General features: G+C 51.8%; 1 protein-coding gene across 1 annotated transcript in view; it reads left to right on the forward strand.

Moving 5' to 3' along the window:
• The window catches only part of LOC112237791 (protein unc-13 homolog A), a 121,633-nt gene that overhangs the window by 98,725 nt on the left and 5,545 nt on the right, over positions 1-17,363 (forward strand). The window contains 1 exon segment of the mRNA XM_042329593.1: positions 16,561-16,684. Coding sequence (XP_042185527.1) covers positions 16,561-16,684 — 124 coding nt within the window.

The raw sequence follows: 17,363 nt of genomic DNA on the forward strand, positions 1-17,363 counted from the left end.
TCCCCAGCCCTAACCCTATCTACTAGCCCCAGCCCTAACCCTAACTACTAGCCCCAGCCCTAATGCTAACTACTATCCCCAGCCCTAACGCTAACTACTAGCCCCAGTCCTAACGCTAACTACTAGCCCCAGCGCTAACCCTAACTACTAGCCCCAGCCCTAACCCTAACTACTAGCCCCAGCCCTAATGCTAACTACTATCCCCAGCCCAAACTACTAGCCCCAGCTCTAATCCCAACTATTAGCCCCAGCCCTAATGCTAACTACTATCCCCAGCCCTAACCCTATCTACTAGCCCCAGCCCTAACCCTAACTACTAGCCCCAGCCCTAATGCTAACTACTATCCCCAGCCCTAACGCTAACTACTAGCCCCAGTCCTAACGCTAACTACTAGCCCCAGCCCTATCCTAACTACTATCCCCAGCCCAAACTACTAGCCCCAGCTCTAATGCTAACTACTAGCCCCAGCCCTAATGCTAACTACTAGCCCCAGCCCTGACGCTAACTACTAGCCCCCAGCTCTATCCTAACTACTAGCCCCAGCTCTAACCTAACTACTAGCCCCAGCCCTAACCCTAACTACTAGCCCCATCTCTAACGCTAACTACTAGCCCCAGCGCTAACCCTAACTACTAGCCCCAGCCCTAACCCTAACTACTAGCCCCAGCCCTAATGCTAACTACTATCCCCAGCCCTAACGCTAACTACTAGCCCCAGCCCTAATACTAACTACTAGCCCCAGCCCTAACGCTAACTACTAGCCCCAGCCCTATCCTAACTACTATCCCCAGCCCAAACTACTAGCCCCAGCTCTAATCCCAACTATTAGCCCCAGCCCTAATGCTAACTACTAGCCCCAGCCCTAACGCTAACTACTAGCCCTAATGCTAACCTAACTACTAGCCCCAGCCCTAACGCTAACTACTAGCCCCAGCCCTATCCTAACTACTATCCCCAGCCCTAACCCTAACTACTAGCCCCAGCCCTAATGCTAACTACTATCCCCAGCCCTAAACCTATCTACTAGCCCCAGCCCTAACCCTAACTACTAGCCCCAGCCCTAATGCTAACTACTATCCCCAGCCCTAACGCTAACTACTAGCCCCAGTCCTAACGCTAACTACTAGCCCCAGCGCTAACCCTAACTACTAGCCCCAGCCCTAACCCTAACTACTAGCCCCAGCCCTAATGCTAACTACTATCCCCAGCCCTAACGCTAACTACTAGCCCTAATGCTAACCTAACTACTAGCCCCAGCTCTAACCTAACTACTAGCCCCAGCTCTAACCTAACTACTAGCCCCAGCCCTAACCCTAACTACTAGCCCCAGCTCTAACGCTAACTATTATCCCCAGCCCTAACTACTAGCCCCAGCTCTAATCCCAACTATTAGCCCCAGCCCTAACGCTAACTACTAGCCCCAGCCCTAACCCTAACTACTAGCCCCAGCCCTAACCCTAACCACTAGCCCCAGCCCTAACGCTAGCTACAAGCCCCAGCCCTAATGCTAAATACTAGCCCCAGCCCTAACCCTAACTACTAGCCCCAGCCCTAACGCTAACCTAACTACTAGCCCCAGCTCTAACCTAACTACTAGCCCCGGCCCTAACCCTAACTACTAGCCCAAGCTCTAACGCTAACTACTAGCCTCAGCCCTTACCCTAACTACTAGCCCCAGCTCTAATGCTAACTACTAGCCCCTGCCCTAATGCTAACTACTAGCCCCGGCCCTAATGCTAACTACTATCCCTGGACCTAATGCTAACAACTAGCCCCTGCCCTAACGCTAACTACTAGCCCCGGCCCTAATGCTAACTACTATCCCCAGCCCTAACCCTAACTACTAGCCCCAGCTCTAACGCTAACTACTAGCCTCAGCCCTTACCCAAACTACTAACCCCAGCCCTAACGCTAATTACTAACCCCGGCCCTAATGCTAACTACTATTCCCAGCCCTAACACTAACTACTATTCCCAGCCCTAACACTAACTACTAGTCCCAGCCCTAACGCTACCCTAACTACTAGCACCAGCCCTAACGCTACCCTAACTACTAGCCCCAGCCCTAACCCTATCTACTAGCCCCAGCCCTAACCCTAACTACTAGCCCCAGCCCTAATGCTAACTACTAGCCCCAGTCCTAACGCTAACTACTAGCCCCAGCTCTATCCTAACTACTAGCCCCAGCCCTAACCCTAACTACTAGCCCCAGCCCTAACGATACCCTAACTACTAGCCCCAGCCCTAACCCTATCTACTAGCCCCAGCCCTAACCCTAACTACTTGCCCCAGCCCTAATGCTAACTACTATCCCCAGCCCTAATACTAACTACTAGCCCCAGCCCTAACTCTAACTACTAGCCCCAGCCCTAATGCTAACTACTAGCCCCTGCCCTAATGCTAACTACTAGCCCCGGCCCTAAAGCTAACTACTATCCCTGGACCTAATGCTAACAACTAGCCCCTGCCCTAACGCTAACTACTAGCCCCGGCCCTAATGCTAACTACTATCCCCAGCCCTAACCCTAACTACTAGCCCCAGCTCTAACGCTAACTACTAGCCTCAGCCCTTACCCAAACTACTAACCCCAGCCCTAACGCTAATTACTAACCCCGCCCTAATGCTAACTACTATTCCCAGCCCTAACACTAACTACTATTCCCAGCCCTATCCTAACTACTATCCCCAGCCCTAACGCTAACTACTAGCCCCAGCCCTAACGATACCCTAACTACTAGCCCCAGCCCTAACCCTATCTACTAGCCCCAGCCCTAACCCTAACTACTAGCCCCAGCCCTAATGCTAACTACTATCCCCAGCCCTAATACTAACTACTAGCCCCAGCCCTAACGCTAACTACTAGCCCCAGCCCTATCCTAACTACTATCCCCAGCCCTAACGCTAACTACTAGCCCCAGCTCTATCCTAACTACTAGCCCCAGCTCTAACGCTAACTACTAGCCCCAGCTCTAACGCTAACTACTAGCCCCAGCGCTAACCCTAACTACTAGCCCCAGCCCTAACCCTAACTACTAGCCCTACAGCCCTAATGCTAACTACTATCCCCAGCCCTAACGCTAACTACTAGCCCCAGCCCTATCCTAACTACTAGCCCCAGCCCTAACGCTAACTACTAGCCCTAATGCTAACCTAACTACTAGCCCCAGCCCTAACGCTAACTACTATCCCCAGCCCTAATACTAACTACTAGCCCCAGCCCTAACGCTAACTACTAGCCCCAGCCCTATCCTAACTACTATCCCCAGCCCAAACTATTAGCCCCAGCCCTAATGCTAACTACTATCCCCAGCCCTAACCCTATCTACTAGCCCCAGCCCTAACCCTAACTACTAGCCCCAGCCCTATCCTAACTACTATCCCCAGCCCAAATTACTAGCCCCAGCTCTAATCCCAACTATTAGCCCCAGCCCTAATGCTAACTACTAGCCCCAGCCCTAACGCTAACTACTAGCCCCAGCTCTATCCTAACTACTAGCCCCAGCTCTAACCTAACTACTAGCCCCATCCCTAACTCTAACTACTAGCCCCAGCTCTAACACTAACTACTAGCCCCAGCTAACCCTAACTACTAGCCCCAGCCCTAACCCTAACTACTAGCCCCAGCCCTAATGCTAACTACTATCCCCAGCCCTAACGCTAACTACTAGCCCTAATGCTAACCTAACTACTAGCCCCAGCTCTAACACTAACTACTAGCCCCAGCGCTAACTAGCCTAACTACTAGCCCCAGCCCTAATGCTAACTACTATCCCCAGCCCTAACCCCCAGCCCTAACCCTCTACTAGCCCCAGCCCTAACCCTAACTACTAGCCCCAGCCCTAATGCTAACTACTATCCCCAGCCCTAACGCTAACTACTAGCCCCAGTCCTAACGCTAACTACTAGCCCCAGCCCTATCCTAACTACTAGCCCCAGCCCTAACGCTAACTACTAGCCCTAATGCTAACCTAACTACTAGCCCCAGCCCTAACGCTAACTACTATCCCCAGCCCTAAACTACTAACTACTAGCCCCAGCCCTAACGCTAACTACTAGCCCCAGCCCTATCCTAACTACTATCCCCAGCCCAAACTATTAGCCCCAGCCCTAATGCTAACTACTATCCCCAGCCCTAACCCTAACTACTAGCCCCAGCCCTAACCCTAACTACTAGCCCCAGCCCTAACCTAACTACTATCCCCAGCCCAAATTACTAGCCCCAGCTCTAATCCCAACTATTAGCCCCAGCCCTAATGCTAACTACTAGCCCCAGCCCTAACGCTAACTACTAGCCCCAGCTCTATCCTAACTACTAGCCCCAGCTCTAACCTAACTACTAGCCCCATCCCTAACTCTAACTACTAGCCCCAGCTCTAACACTAACTACTAGCCCCAGCGCTAACCCTAACTACTAGCCCCAGCCCTAACCCTAACTACTAGCCCCAGCCCTAATGCTAACTACTATCCCCAGCCCCTAACGCTAACTACTAGCCCTAATGCTAACCTAACTACTAGCCCCAGCTCTAACACTAACTACTAGCCCCAGCGCTAACCCTAACTACTAGCCCCAGCCCTAATGCTAACTACTATCCCCAGCCCTAACCCTATCTACTAGCCCCAGCCCTAACCCTAACTACTAGCCCCAGCCCTAATGCTAACTACTATCCCCAGCCCTAACGCTAACTACTAGCCCCAGTCCTAACGCTAACTACTAGCCCCAGCCCTATCCTAACTACTATCCCCAGCCCAAATTACTAGCCCCAGCTCTAACACTAACTACTAGCCCTAGCGCTAACCCTAACTACTAGCCCCAGCCCTAATGCTAACTACTAGCCCCAGCCCTAACGCTAACTACTAGCCCCAGCTCTATCCTAACTACTAGCCCCAGCTCTAACCTAACTACTAGCCCCATCCCTAACCCTAACTACTAGCCCCAGCTCTAACACTAACTACTAGCCCCAGCGCTAACCCTAACTACTAGCCCCAGCCCTAACCCTAACTAGTAGCCCAGCCCTAATGCTAACTACTATCCCCAGCCCTAACGCTAACTACTAGCCCTAATGCTAACCTAACTACTAGCCCCAGCTCTAACCTAACTACTAGCCCCAGCTCTATCCTAACTACTAGCCCCAGCTCTAACCTAACTACTAGCCCCATCCCTAACCCTAACTACTAGCCCCAGCTCTAACACTAACTACTAGCCCCAGCGCTAACCCTAACTACTAGCCCCAGCCCTAACCCTAACTACTAGCCCCAGCCCTAATGCTAACTACTATCCCCAGCCCTAACGCTAACTACTAGCCCTAATGCTAACCTAACTACTAGCCCCAGCTCTAACCTAACTACTAGCCCCAGCTCTAACCTAACTACTAGCCCCAGCCCTAACCCTAACTACTAGCCCCAGCTCTAACGCTAACTATTATCCCCAGCCCTAACTACTAGCCCCAGCTCTAATCCCAACTACTAGCCCCAGCCCTAACCCTAACTACTAGCCCCAGCCCTAACCCTAACCACTAGCCCCAGCCCTAACGCTAGCTACAAGCCCCAGCCCTAACCCTAACCACTAGCCCCAGCCCTAACGCTAGCTACAAGCCCCAGCCCTAATGCTAAATACTAGCCCCAGCCCTAACCCTAACTACTAGCCCCAGCCCTAACGCTAACCTAACTACTAGCCCCAGCTCTAACCTAACTACTAGCCCCAGCCCTAACGCCCTAACCCTAACTACTAGCCCAAGCTCTAACGCTAACTACTAGCCTCAGCCCTACTACCTAACTACTAGCCCCAGCTCTAATGCTAACTACTAGCCCCTGCCCTAATGCTAACTACTAGCCCCGCCCTAATGCTAACTACTATCCCTGGACCTAATGCTAACAACTAGCCCCTGCCCTAACGCTAACTACTAGCCCCAGCCCTAATGCTAACTACTATCCCCAGCCCTAACCCTAACTACTAGCCCCAGCTCTAACGCTAACTACTAGCCTCAGCCCTTACCCAAACTACTAACCCCAGCCCTAACGCTAATTACTAACCCCAGCCCCTAATGCTAACTACTATTCCCAGCCCTAACACTAACTACTATTCCCAGCCCTAACACTAACTACTAGTCCCAGCCCTAACGCTACCCTAACTACTAGCACCAGCCCTAACGCTACCCTAACTACTAGCCCCAGCCCTAACCCTATCTACTAGCCCCAGCCCTAACCCTAACTACTAGCCCCAGCCCTAATGCTAACTACTAGCCCCAGTCCAAACGCTAACTACTAGCCCCAGCTCTATCCTAACTACTAGCCCCAGCCCTAACCCTAACTACTAGCCCCAGCCCTAACGATACCCTAACTACTAGCCCCAGCCCTAACCCTATCTACTAGCCCCAGCCCTAACTCTAACTACTAGCCCCAGCCCAAACTACTAGCCCCAGCTCTAATCCCAACTATTAGCCCCAGCCCTAATGCTAACTACTAGCCCCAGCCCTAACCCTATCTACTAGCCCCAGCCCTAATGCTAACTACTAGCCCCAGCCCTATCCTAACTACTATCCCCAGCCCAAACTACTAGCCCCAGCTCTAATCCCAACTATTAGCCCCAGCCCTAATGCTAACTACTAGCCCCAGCCCTAACCCTATCTACTAGCCCCAGCCCTAACCCTAACTACTAGCCCCAGCCCTAACGCTAACTACTAGCCCCAGCCCTAACGCTAACTACTAGCCCCAGCCCTATCCTAACTACTAGCCCCAGCCCTAACGCTAACTATAATCCCCAGCCCTAACGCTAACTACTAGCCCCAGCCCTATCCTAACTACTAGCCCCAGCCCTAACGCTAACTACTAGCCCCAGCCCTAGCTAACTACTAGCCCCAGCCCTATCCTAACTACTAGCCCCAGCCCTAACGCTAACTACAATCCCCAGCCCTAACGCTAACTACTAGCCCCAGCCCTATCCTAACTACTAGCCCCAGCCCTAACGCTAACTACTAGCCCCAGCCCTAATGCTAACTACTAGCCCCAGCCCTAACGCTAACTACTAGCCCCAGCCCTAACGCTAACTACTAACCCCAGCCCTAACGCTAACTACTAGCCCCAGCCCTAACCCTATCTACTAGCCCCAGCCCTAACCCTAACTACTAGCCCCAGCCCTAACCCTAACTACTAGCCCCAGCTCCTAACCCTAACTACTAGCCCCAGCCCTAATGCTAACTACTAGCCCCAGCCCTAATGCTAACTAACTAGCCCCAGTCCTAACGCTAACTACTAGCCCCAGCTCTATCCTAACTACTAGCCCCAGCCCTAACCCTAACTACTAGCCCCAGCCCTAACCCTAGCCCCAGCCATCTACTAGCCCCAGCCCTAACCCTATCTACTAGCCCCAGCCCTAACCCTAACTACTAGCCCCAGCCCTAATGCTAACTACTATCCCCAGCCCTAATACTAACTACTAGCTACCCAGCCCTAACGCTAACTACTAGCCCCAGCCCTATCCTAACTACCATCCCCAGCCCGAACTACTAGCCCCAGCTCTAATCCCAACTATTAGCCCCAGCCCTAATGCTAACTACTAGCCCCAGCCCTAACCCTATCTACTAGCCCCAGCCCTAATGCTAACTACTAGCCCCAGCCCTAGCCCTAACCCGAACTACTAGCCCCAGCCCTAACCCTAACTACTAGCCCCAACCCTAATGATACCCTAACTACTAGCCCCAGCCCTAACCCTATCTACTAGCCCCAGCCCTAACCCTAACTACTAGCCCCAGCCCTAATGCTAACTACTAGCCCCAGCCCTAATGCTAACTACTATCCCCAGCCCTAATACTAACTACTAGCCCCAGCCCTAACGCTAACTACTAGCCCCAGCCCTATCCTAACTACTATCCCCAGCCCAAACTACTAGCCCCAGCTCTAATCCCAACTATTAGCCCCAGCCCTAATGCTAACTACTATCCCCAGCCCTAACCCTATCTACTAGCCCCAGCCCTAACCCTAACTACTAGCCCCAGCCCTAATGCTAACTACTATCCCCAGCCCTAACGCTAACTACTAGCCCCAGCCCTAACGCTAACTACTAGCCCCAGCCCTATCCTAACTACTATCCCCAGCCCAAACTACTAGCCCCAGCTCTAATCCCAACTATTAGCCCCAGCCCTAATGCTAACTACTATCCCCAGCCCTAACGCTAACTACTAGCCCCAGTCCTAACGCTAACTACTAGCCCCAGCCCTATCCTAACTACTATCCCCAGCCCAAATTACTAGCCCCAGCTCTAATCCCAACTATTAGCCCCAGCCCTAATGCTAACTACTAGCCCCAGCCTAACGCTAACTACTAGCCCCAGCTCTATCCTAACTACTAGCCCCAGCTCTAACCTAACTACTAGCCCCAGCCCTAACCCTAACCCTAACTACTAGCCCCAGCTCTAACACTAACTACTAGCCCCAGCGCTAACCCTAACTACTAGCCCCAGCCCATACCTAACTACTAGCCCCAGCCCTAATGCTAACTACTATCCCCAGCCCTAACGCTAACTACTAGCCCTAATGCTAACCTAACTACTAGCCCCAGCTCTAACCTAACTACTAGCCCCAGCTCTAACCTAACTACTAGCCCCAGCCCTAACCCTAACTACTAGCCCCAGCTCTAACGCTAACTATTATCCCCAGCCCTAACTAACTAGCCCCAGCTCTAATCCCAACTATTAGCCCCAGCCCTAACGCTAACTACTACTAGCCCCAGCCCTAACCCTAACTACTAGCCCCAGCCCTAACGCTAACCACTAGCCCCAGCCCTAACGCTAGCTACAGCCCCAGCCCTAACGCTAACTCCCCTAATGCTAAAACTACTAGCCCCAGCCCTAACCCTAACCCTAACTACTAGCCCCAGCCCTAACGCTAACCTAACTACTAGCCCCAGCTCTAACCTAACTACTAGCCCCAGCCCTAACCCTAACTACTAGCCCCAAGCTCTAACGCTAACTACTAGCCAGCCCTTACCCTAACTACTAGCCCCAGCTCTAATGCTAACTACTAGCCCCTGCCCTAATGCTAACTACTAGCCCCGGCCCTAATGCTAACTACTATCCCTGGACCTAATGCTAACAACTAGCCCCTGCCCTAACGCTAACTACTAGCCCCGGCCCTAATGCTAACTACTATCCCCAGCCCTAACCCTAACTACTAGCCCCAGCTCTATCCTAACTACTAGCCCCAGCTCTAACCTAACTACTAGCCCCAGCCCTAACTCTAACTACTAGCCCCAGCTCTAACGCTAACTACTAGCCCCAGCGCTAACCCTAACTACTAGCCCCAGCCCTAACCCTAACTACTAGCCCCAGCCCTAATGCTAACTACTATCCCCAGCCCTAATGCTAACTACTAGCCCCAGCCCTAACGCTAACTACTAGCCCCAGCCCTATCCCAACTACTAGCCCCAGCCCTAACGCTAACTACTAGCCCTAATGCTAACCTAACTACTAGCCCCAGCTCTAACCTAACTACTAGCCCCAGCCCTAACCCTAACCACTAGCCCCAGCCCTAACGCTAGCTACAAGCCCCAGCCCTAACGCTAACTACTAGCCCCAGCCCTAACCCTAACTACTAGCCCCAGCTCTAACGCTAACTACTAGCCTCAGCCCTTACCCGAACTACTAACCCCAGCCCTAACGCTAATTACTAACCCCGGCCCTAATGCTAACTACTATCCCCAGCCCTAACCCTAACTACTAGCCCCAGCTCTAACGCTAACTACTAGCCTCAGACCTTACCCGAACTACTAACCCCAGCCCTAACGCTAATTACTAACCCCGGCCCTAATGCTAACTACTATTCCCAGCCCTAACACTAACTACTATTCCCAGCCCTAACACTAACTACTAGTCCCAGCCCTAACGCTACCCTAACTACTAGCACCAGCCCTAACGCTACCCTAACTACTAGCCCCAGCCCTAACCCTAACCACTAGCCCCAGCCCTAACGCTAGCTACAAGCCCCAGCCCTAACGCTAACTACTAGCCCCAGCCCTAACCCTAACTACTAGCCCCAGCTCTAACGCTAACTACTAGCCTCAGCCCTTACCCGAACTACTAACCCCAGCCCTAACGCTAATTACTAACCCCGGCCCTAATGCTAACTACTATCCCCAGCCCTAACCCTAACTACTAGCCCCAGCTCTAACGCTAACTACTAGCCTCAGCCCTTACCCGAACTACTAACCCCAGCCCTAACGCTAATTACTAACCCCGGCCCTAATGCTAACTACTATTCCCAGCCCTAACACTAACTACTATTCCCCGCCCTAACACGAACTACTAGTCCCAGCCCTAACGCTACCCTAACTACTAGCCCCAGCCCTAACCCTATCTACTAGCCCCAGCCCTAACCCTAACTACTAGCCCCAGCCCTAATGCTAACTACTAGCCCCAGTCCTAACGCTAACTACTAGCCCCAGCTCTATCCTAACTACTAGCCCCAGCCCTAACCCTAACTACCCCCAGCCCTAACCCTAACTACTAGCCCCAGCCCTAACGATCTACCCTAACTAACTAGCCCCAGCCCTAGCTAACTACTAACCCTAATCTACTAGCCCCAGCCCTAACCCTAACTACTAGCCCCAGCAGCCTACTAGCCCTAGCTGCTAACTAACTACTCCCCAGCTCCTAACGACTAGCTAACTACTAGCCCCAGCCCTAACGCTAACTACTAGCCCCAGCCCTATCCTAACTAACTACTCCCAGCCCAAAACTACTAGCCCCAGCCCTAACCCAACTATTAGCCCCAGCCCTAATGCTAACTACTAGCCCCAGCCCTAACCCTATCTACTAGCCCCAGCCCTAACCCTAACTACTAGCCCCAGCTAACTACTAATAACTAACTACTAGCCCCAGCCCTAACGCTAACTACTAGCCCCAGCCCTATCCTAACTACTATCCCCAGCCCAAACTACTAGCCCCAGCTCTAATCCCAACTATTAGCCCCAGCCCTAACGCAGCCCTAACTACTAGCCCCAGCCCTAACGCTAACTACTAGCCCCAGCCCTAACCCTAACTACTAGCCCCAGCTCTAACGCTAACTACTAGCCTCAGCCCTAACGCTACCCTACCCGAACTACTAACCCCCCAGCCCTAACGCTAACTACTAGCCCCAGCCCTAATGCTAACTACTATCCCCAGCCCTAATACTAACTACTAGCCCCAGCCCTAACGCTAACTACTAGCCCCAGCCCTAATCCTAACTACTAGCCCCAGCCCTAACGCTAACTACTAGCCCCAGCCCAAACTACTAGCCCCAGCTCTAATCCCAACTAACTTAGCCCCAGCCCTAATGCTAACTAACTACTAGCCCCAGCCCTAACCCTAGCTCTAACCCAGCCCCAGCCCTAACCCTAACTACTAGCCCCCAGCCCTAACCCTAACTACTAGCCCCAGCCCTAATGCTAACTACTAGCCCCAGCCCTAACGCTAACTACTAGCCCCAGCCCTATCCTAACTACTAGCCCCAGCCCTAACGCTAACTACTAACCCCAGCCCTAACACTAACTACTAGCCCCAGCCCTAACCCTATCTACTAGCCCCAGCCCTAACCCTAACTACTAGCCCCAGCCCTAACCCTAACTACTAGCCCCAGCCCTAACCCTAACTACTAGCCCCAGCCCTAATGCTAACTACTAGCCCCAGCCCTAATGCTAACTACTAGCCCCAGTCCTAACGCTAACTACTAGCCCCAGCTCTATCCCTAACTACTAGCCCCAGCCCTAACCCTAACTACTAGCCCCAGCCCTAACCCTATCTACTAGCCCCAGCCCTAACCCTATCTACTGGCCCCAGCCCTAACCCTAACTAAGAGCCCCAGCCCTAATGCTAACTACTATCCCCAGCCCTAATACTAACTACTAGCCCCAGCCCTAACGCTAACTACTAGCCCCAGCCCTATCCTAACTACCATCCCCAGCCCAAACTACTAGCCCCAGCTCTAATCCCAACTATTAGCCCCAGCCCTAATGCTAACTACTATCCCCAGCCCTAACCCTATCTACTAGCCCCAGCCCTAATGCTAACTACTAGCCCCAGCCCTAATGCTAACTACTAGCCCCAGCCCTAATGCTAACTACTAGCCCCAGTCCTAACGCTAACTACTAGCCCCAGCTCTACCCTAACTACTAGCCCCAGCCCTAACCCTAACTATTAGCCCCAGCCCTAATGATACCCCCAACTACTAGCCCCAGCCCTAACCCTATCTACTAGCCCCAGCCCTAACCTAACTAATAGCCCCAGCCCTAATGCTAACTACTAGCCCCAGCCCTAATGCTAACTACTATCCCCAGCCCTAATACTAACTACTAGCCCCAGCCCTAACGCTAACAACTAGCCCCATCCCTATCCTAACTACTATCCCCAGCCCAAACTACTAGCCCCAGCTCTAATCCCAACTATTAGCCCCAGCCCTAATGCTAACTACTATCCCCAGCCCTAACCCTATCTACTAGCCCCAGCCATAATGCTAACTACTAGCCCCAGTCCTAACGCTAACTACTAGCCCCAGCCCTAACGCTAACATCTAGCCCCAGCCCTATCCTAACTACTAGCCCCAGCCCTAATGCTAACTACTAGCCCCAGCCCTAACGCTAACTACTAGCCCCAGCCCTAACGCTAACTACAATCCCCAGCCCTAACGCTAACTACTAGCCCCAGCCCTATCCTAACTACTAGCCCCAGCCCTAATGCTAACTATTAGCCCCAGCCCTAATGCTAACTACTAGCCCCAGCCCTAACACTAACTACTAGCCCCAGCCCTATCCTAACTACTAGACCCAGCCCTAAAGCTAACTACTAGCCCCAGCCCTAACGCTAACTACTAGCCCCAGCCCTAACGCTAACTACAATCCCCAGCCCTAACGCTAACTACTAGCCCCAGCCCTATCCTAACTACTAGCCCCAGCCCCTAACGCTAACTACTAGCCCCAGCCCTAACGCTAACTACAAGCCCCAGCCCTAACGCTAACTACTAGCCCCAGCCCTAACTACTAGCCCCAGCCCTAACCCTAACTACTAGCCCCAGCCCTAACCCTAACTACTAGCCCCAGCCCCAGCCCTAACCCTAACTACTAGCCCCAGCCCTAATGCTAACTACTAGCCCCAGTCCTAACGCTAACTACTAGCCCCAGCTCTATCCTAACTACTAGCCCCAGCCCTAACCCTAACTACTAGCCCCAGCCCTAACGATACCCTAACTACTAGCCCCAGCCCTAACCCTATCTATTAGCCCCAGCCCTAATGCTAACTACTAGCCCCAGCCCTAACCCTAACTACTAGCCCCAGCCCTATCCCAACTACTAGCCCCAGCCCTAACGCTAACTACTAGCCCTAATGCTAACCTAACTACTAGCCCCAGCTCTAACCTAACTACTAGCCCCAGCCCTAACCCTAACTACTAGCCCCAGCTCTAATCCCAACTATTAGTCCCAGCCCTAACGCTAACTCCTAGCCCCAGCCCTAACGCTAACCTAACTACTAGCCCCAGCTCTAACCCTAACTACTAGCCCCAGCTCTAATGCTAACTACTAGCCCCTGCCCTAACCCTATCTACTAGCCCCAGCCCTAACCCTAACTACTAGCCCCAGCCCTAATGCTAACTACTAGCCCCAGTCCTAACGCTAACTACTAACCCCAGCCCTAACGCTAACTACTAGCCCCAGCCCTATCCTAACTACTAGCCCCAGCCCTAACGCTAACTACTAGCCCCAGCCCTAACGCTAACTACTAGCCCCAGCCCTAACGCTAACTACAATCCCCAGCCCTAACGCTAACTACTAGCCCCAGCCCTATCCTAACTACTAGCCCCAGCCCTAATGCTAACTATTAGCCCCAGGCTTAATGCTAACTACTAGCCCCAGCCCTAACACTAACTACTAGCCCCAGCCCTATCCTAACTACTAGACCCAGCCCTAAAGCTAACTACTAGCCCCAGCCCTAACGCTAACTACTAGCCCCAGCCCTAACGCTAACTACGATCCCCAGCCCTAACGCTAACTACTAGCCCCAGCCCTATCCTAACTACTAGCCCCAGCCCTAACGCTAACTACTAGCCCCAGCCCTAACGCTAACTACAAGCCCCAGCCCTAACGCTAACTACTAGCCCCAGCCCTAACGCTAACTACTAACCCCAGCCCTAACGCTAACTACTAGCCCCAGCCCTAACCCTATCTACTAGCCCCAGCCCTAACCCTAACTACTAGCCCCAGCCCTAACCCTAACTACTAGCCCCAGCCCTAACCCTAACTACTAGCCCCAGCCCTAACCCTAACTACTAGCCCCAGCCCTAATGCTAACTACTAGCCCCAGTCCTAACGCTAACTACTAGCCCCAGCTCTATCCTAACTACTAGCCCCAGCCCTAACCCTAACTACTAGCCCCAGCCCTAACGATACCCTAACTACTAGCCCCAGCCCTAACCCTATCTACTAGCCCCAGCCCTAACCCTAACTACTAGCCCCAGCCCTAACCCTAACTACTAGCCCCAGCCCTAATGCTAACTACTAGCCCCAGTCCTAACGCTAACTACTAGCCCCAGCCCTAACCCTATCTACTAGCCCCAGCCCTAACCCTAACTACTAGCCCCAGCCCTAATGCTAACTACTAACCCCAGCCTTAACGCAAACTACTAGCCCCAGCTCTAACGCTAAATACTAGCCCCAGCCCTAACTACTAGCCCCAGCTCTAATGTTAACTACTAGCCCCAGCTCTAACGCTAACTACTAGCCCCAGCTCTAACGCTAACTACTAGCCCCGGCCCTAACGCTAACTACTAGCCCCGGCCCTAACGCTAACTACTAGCCCCGACCCTAACGCTAACTACTAGCCCCGGCCCTTATGCTAACTACTAGCCCCGGCCCTAACGCTAACTACTAGCCCCAGCTCTAACGCTAAATACTAGCGCCATCCCTAACGCTAACAACTAGCCCCAGCCCTAACCCTAACTACTAGCCCCAGCCCTAACGCTAACTACTAGCTCCAACCCTAACCCTAACTACTAGCCCCAGCCCTAACGCTAACCTTAATCCTTGTCCTAACCTTAAAATTAACTCTTACACTAGCCCTTAACCATTATTCTAACCCTAACCATATCTTCAGCAAGCAGTTGCTTATCAACAGATAATTTGTTGATAGTATGACCAGCTAACATCAAAAGATGGACTATCTGGACTATCCAAACAAGTGTGACCCTTTTCATTTCCTCCCTTTTTGCTACTTTTATCAGTACGGTCTAGCTTAATAGATGTATCTATAACAGTCAATCCATACTTTAGTGTCAAAAGGTATTGTAACCAAATAAACTACTCAAAATACACACAACCTGACAAAGAAAACCCATTAACATATTTCATTGACAATCATGTCACCTTCCACCCTTGTCTTGACAAGCTGGTAAAGTAGAGCAGCTGTCTCGTCTGGTAAAGTAGAGCAGCTGTCTCGTCTGGTAAAGTAGGCAGCTGTCTCGTCTGGTAAAGTAGGCAGCTGTCTCGTCTGGTAAAGTAGAGCAGCTGTCTCGTCTGGTAAAGTAGAGCAGCTGTCTCATCTGGTAAAGTAGAGCAGCTGTCTCGTCTGGTAAAGTAGAGCAGCTGTCTCGTCTGGTAAAGTAGAGCAGCTGTCTCGTTTGGTAAAGTAGGCAGCTGTCTTGTCTGGTAAAGTAGAGCAGCTGTCTCGTCTGGTAAAGTAGAGCAGCTGTCTCATCTGGTAAAGTAGAGCAGCTGTCTCGTCTGGTAAAGTAGAGCAGCTGTCTCGTCTGGTAAAGTAGAGCAGCTGTCTCATCTGGTAAAGTAGGCAGCTGTCTCGTCTGGTAAAGTAGGCAGCTGTCTCGTCTGGTAAAGTAGGCAGCTGTCTCGTCTGGTAAAGTAGGCAGCTATCTCGTCTGGTAAAGTAGAGCAGCTGTCTCGTCTGGTAAAGTAGAGCAGCTGTCTCGTCTGGTAAAGTAGAGCAGCTGTCTCGTTTGGTAAAGTAGGCAGCTGTCTTGTCTGGTAAAGTAGATCAGCTGTCTCGTCTGGTAAAGTAGAGCAGCTGTCTCATCTGGTAAAGTAGAGCAGCTGTCTCGTCTGGTAAAGTAGAGCAGCTGTCTCGTCTGGTAAAGCAGCTGTCTCGTTTGAAAGTAGGCAGCTGTCTTGTCTGGTAAAGTAGAGCAGCTGTCTTGTCTGGTAAAGTAGAGCAGCTGTCTTGTCTGGTAAAGTAGAGCAGCTGTCTCGTCTGGTAAAGTAGAGCAGCTGTCTTGTCTGGTAAAGTAGAGCAGCTGTCTCGTCTGGTAAAGTAGAGCAGCTGTCTCGTCTTGTAAAGTAGAGCAGCTGTCTCGTCTTGTAAAGTAGAGCAGCTGTCTCGTCTGGTAAAGTAGGGAGCCGTCTCGTCTGGTAAAGTAGGCAGCCGTCTCGTCTGGGGCCCTGATAGAAGGATGCGTGCGGGTTGAGAGTCAGAAGCAGGTCAGGCTGTGAATGTGATGTATGGGTGACACAGTCACAACGATATTGGAGTTGGCCTGAAAAAGCTTGTAGCAATACAATAACATACTAAGATGTATTCTCTCCTCTCTAGTCTGTCGCTGTTTGCTAAGATCTGTGAGAAGACTGTGCTGAAGAGAGTGCTGAAGGAACTGTGGAAACTGGTCATTAACACTATGGAGAAAAGCATTGTGCTTCCCCCGTTCACAGACCAGTCGGTGAGTAACACACACACGTACACACACATTTCCTTATGTCTAAAAACCTGAGCATAATTCTCTTCATTACATTCTCTCTGCTTCCAGTCTTTACAAATTATTTTCAATAGCATAATACAGTATCTACCATTAATTTAGAAATATGAAGTTGGGAACGTACTCTTTGGCTAGAATAAGATGGAGAGGATTCAATGGTTACTTCTTGGTTGTTGATTTGTTGAGATGGGCCTGTGCAGTTTCACTGACCCCCTCTCTCTCGCCATCGCCCCACCCTCTCCTCCTCAGGTTATAGTAAGTACTGTGTGTGTTTGTGTGTCTGTGATGTGTGCGTGCGTGTGTGTGTGTGTGTGTGTGCGCGCTCGCGTGATTGAGTGTGTGTTTCTCCCTGTATGATGTCTGTCAGCACGGACACTCGGAGTCCTCTGCTACCTGTGACATCACTCCTCTTGTCCCCCATGCTACTCAGTGTAACCCCCTCCCTGTCTCAGATTTATCCCCAGCCCCTGGCCTACTTGTAAACTCCAGAAGCATTGGGTTGTTGTTAGCAGTAAGGCTAACACCTATCCACTCCCTCCAGATCTACATGAGTGACTAGTGGATAGGAGGAGAGGGCTTGATTTGAGTGCATTGTATAGTGTCATTATCAAACCTTGTCTGTATGTTAGAAATGAGCATGGTG

This window comes from Oncorhynchus tshawytscha, linkage group LG10 (assembly GCF_018296145.1).
Source record: "Oncorhynchus tshawytscha isolate Ot180627B linkage group LG10, Otsh_v2.0, whole genome shotgun sequence".
Taxonomy (NCBI): domain Eukaryota; kingdom Metazoa; phylum Chordata; class Actinopteri; order Salmoniformes; family Salmonidae; genus Oncorhynchus; species Oncorhynchus tshawytscha.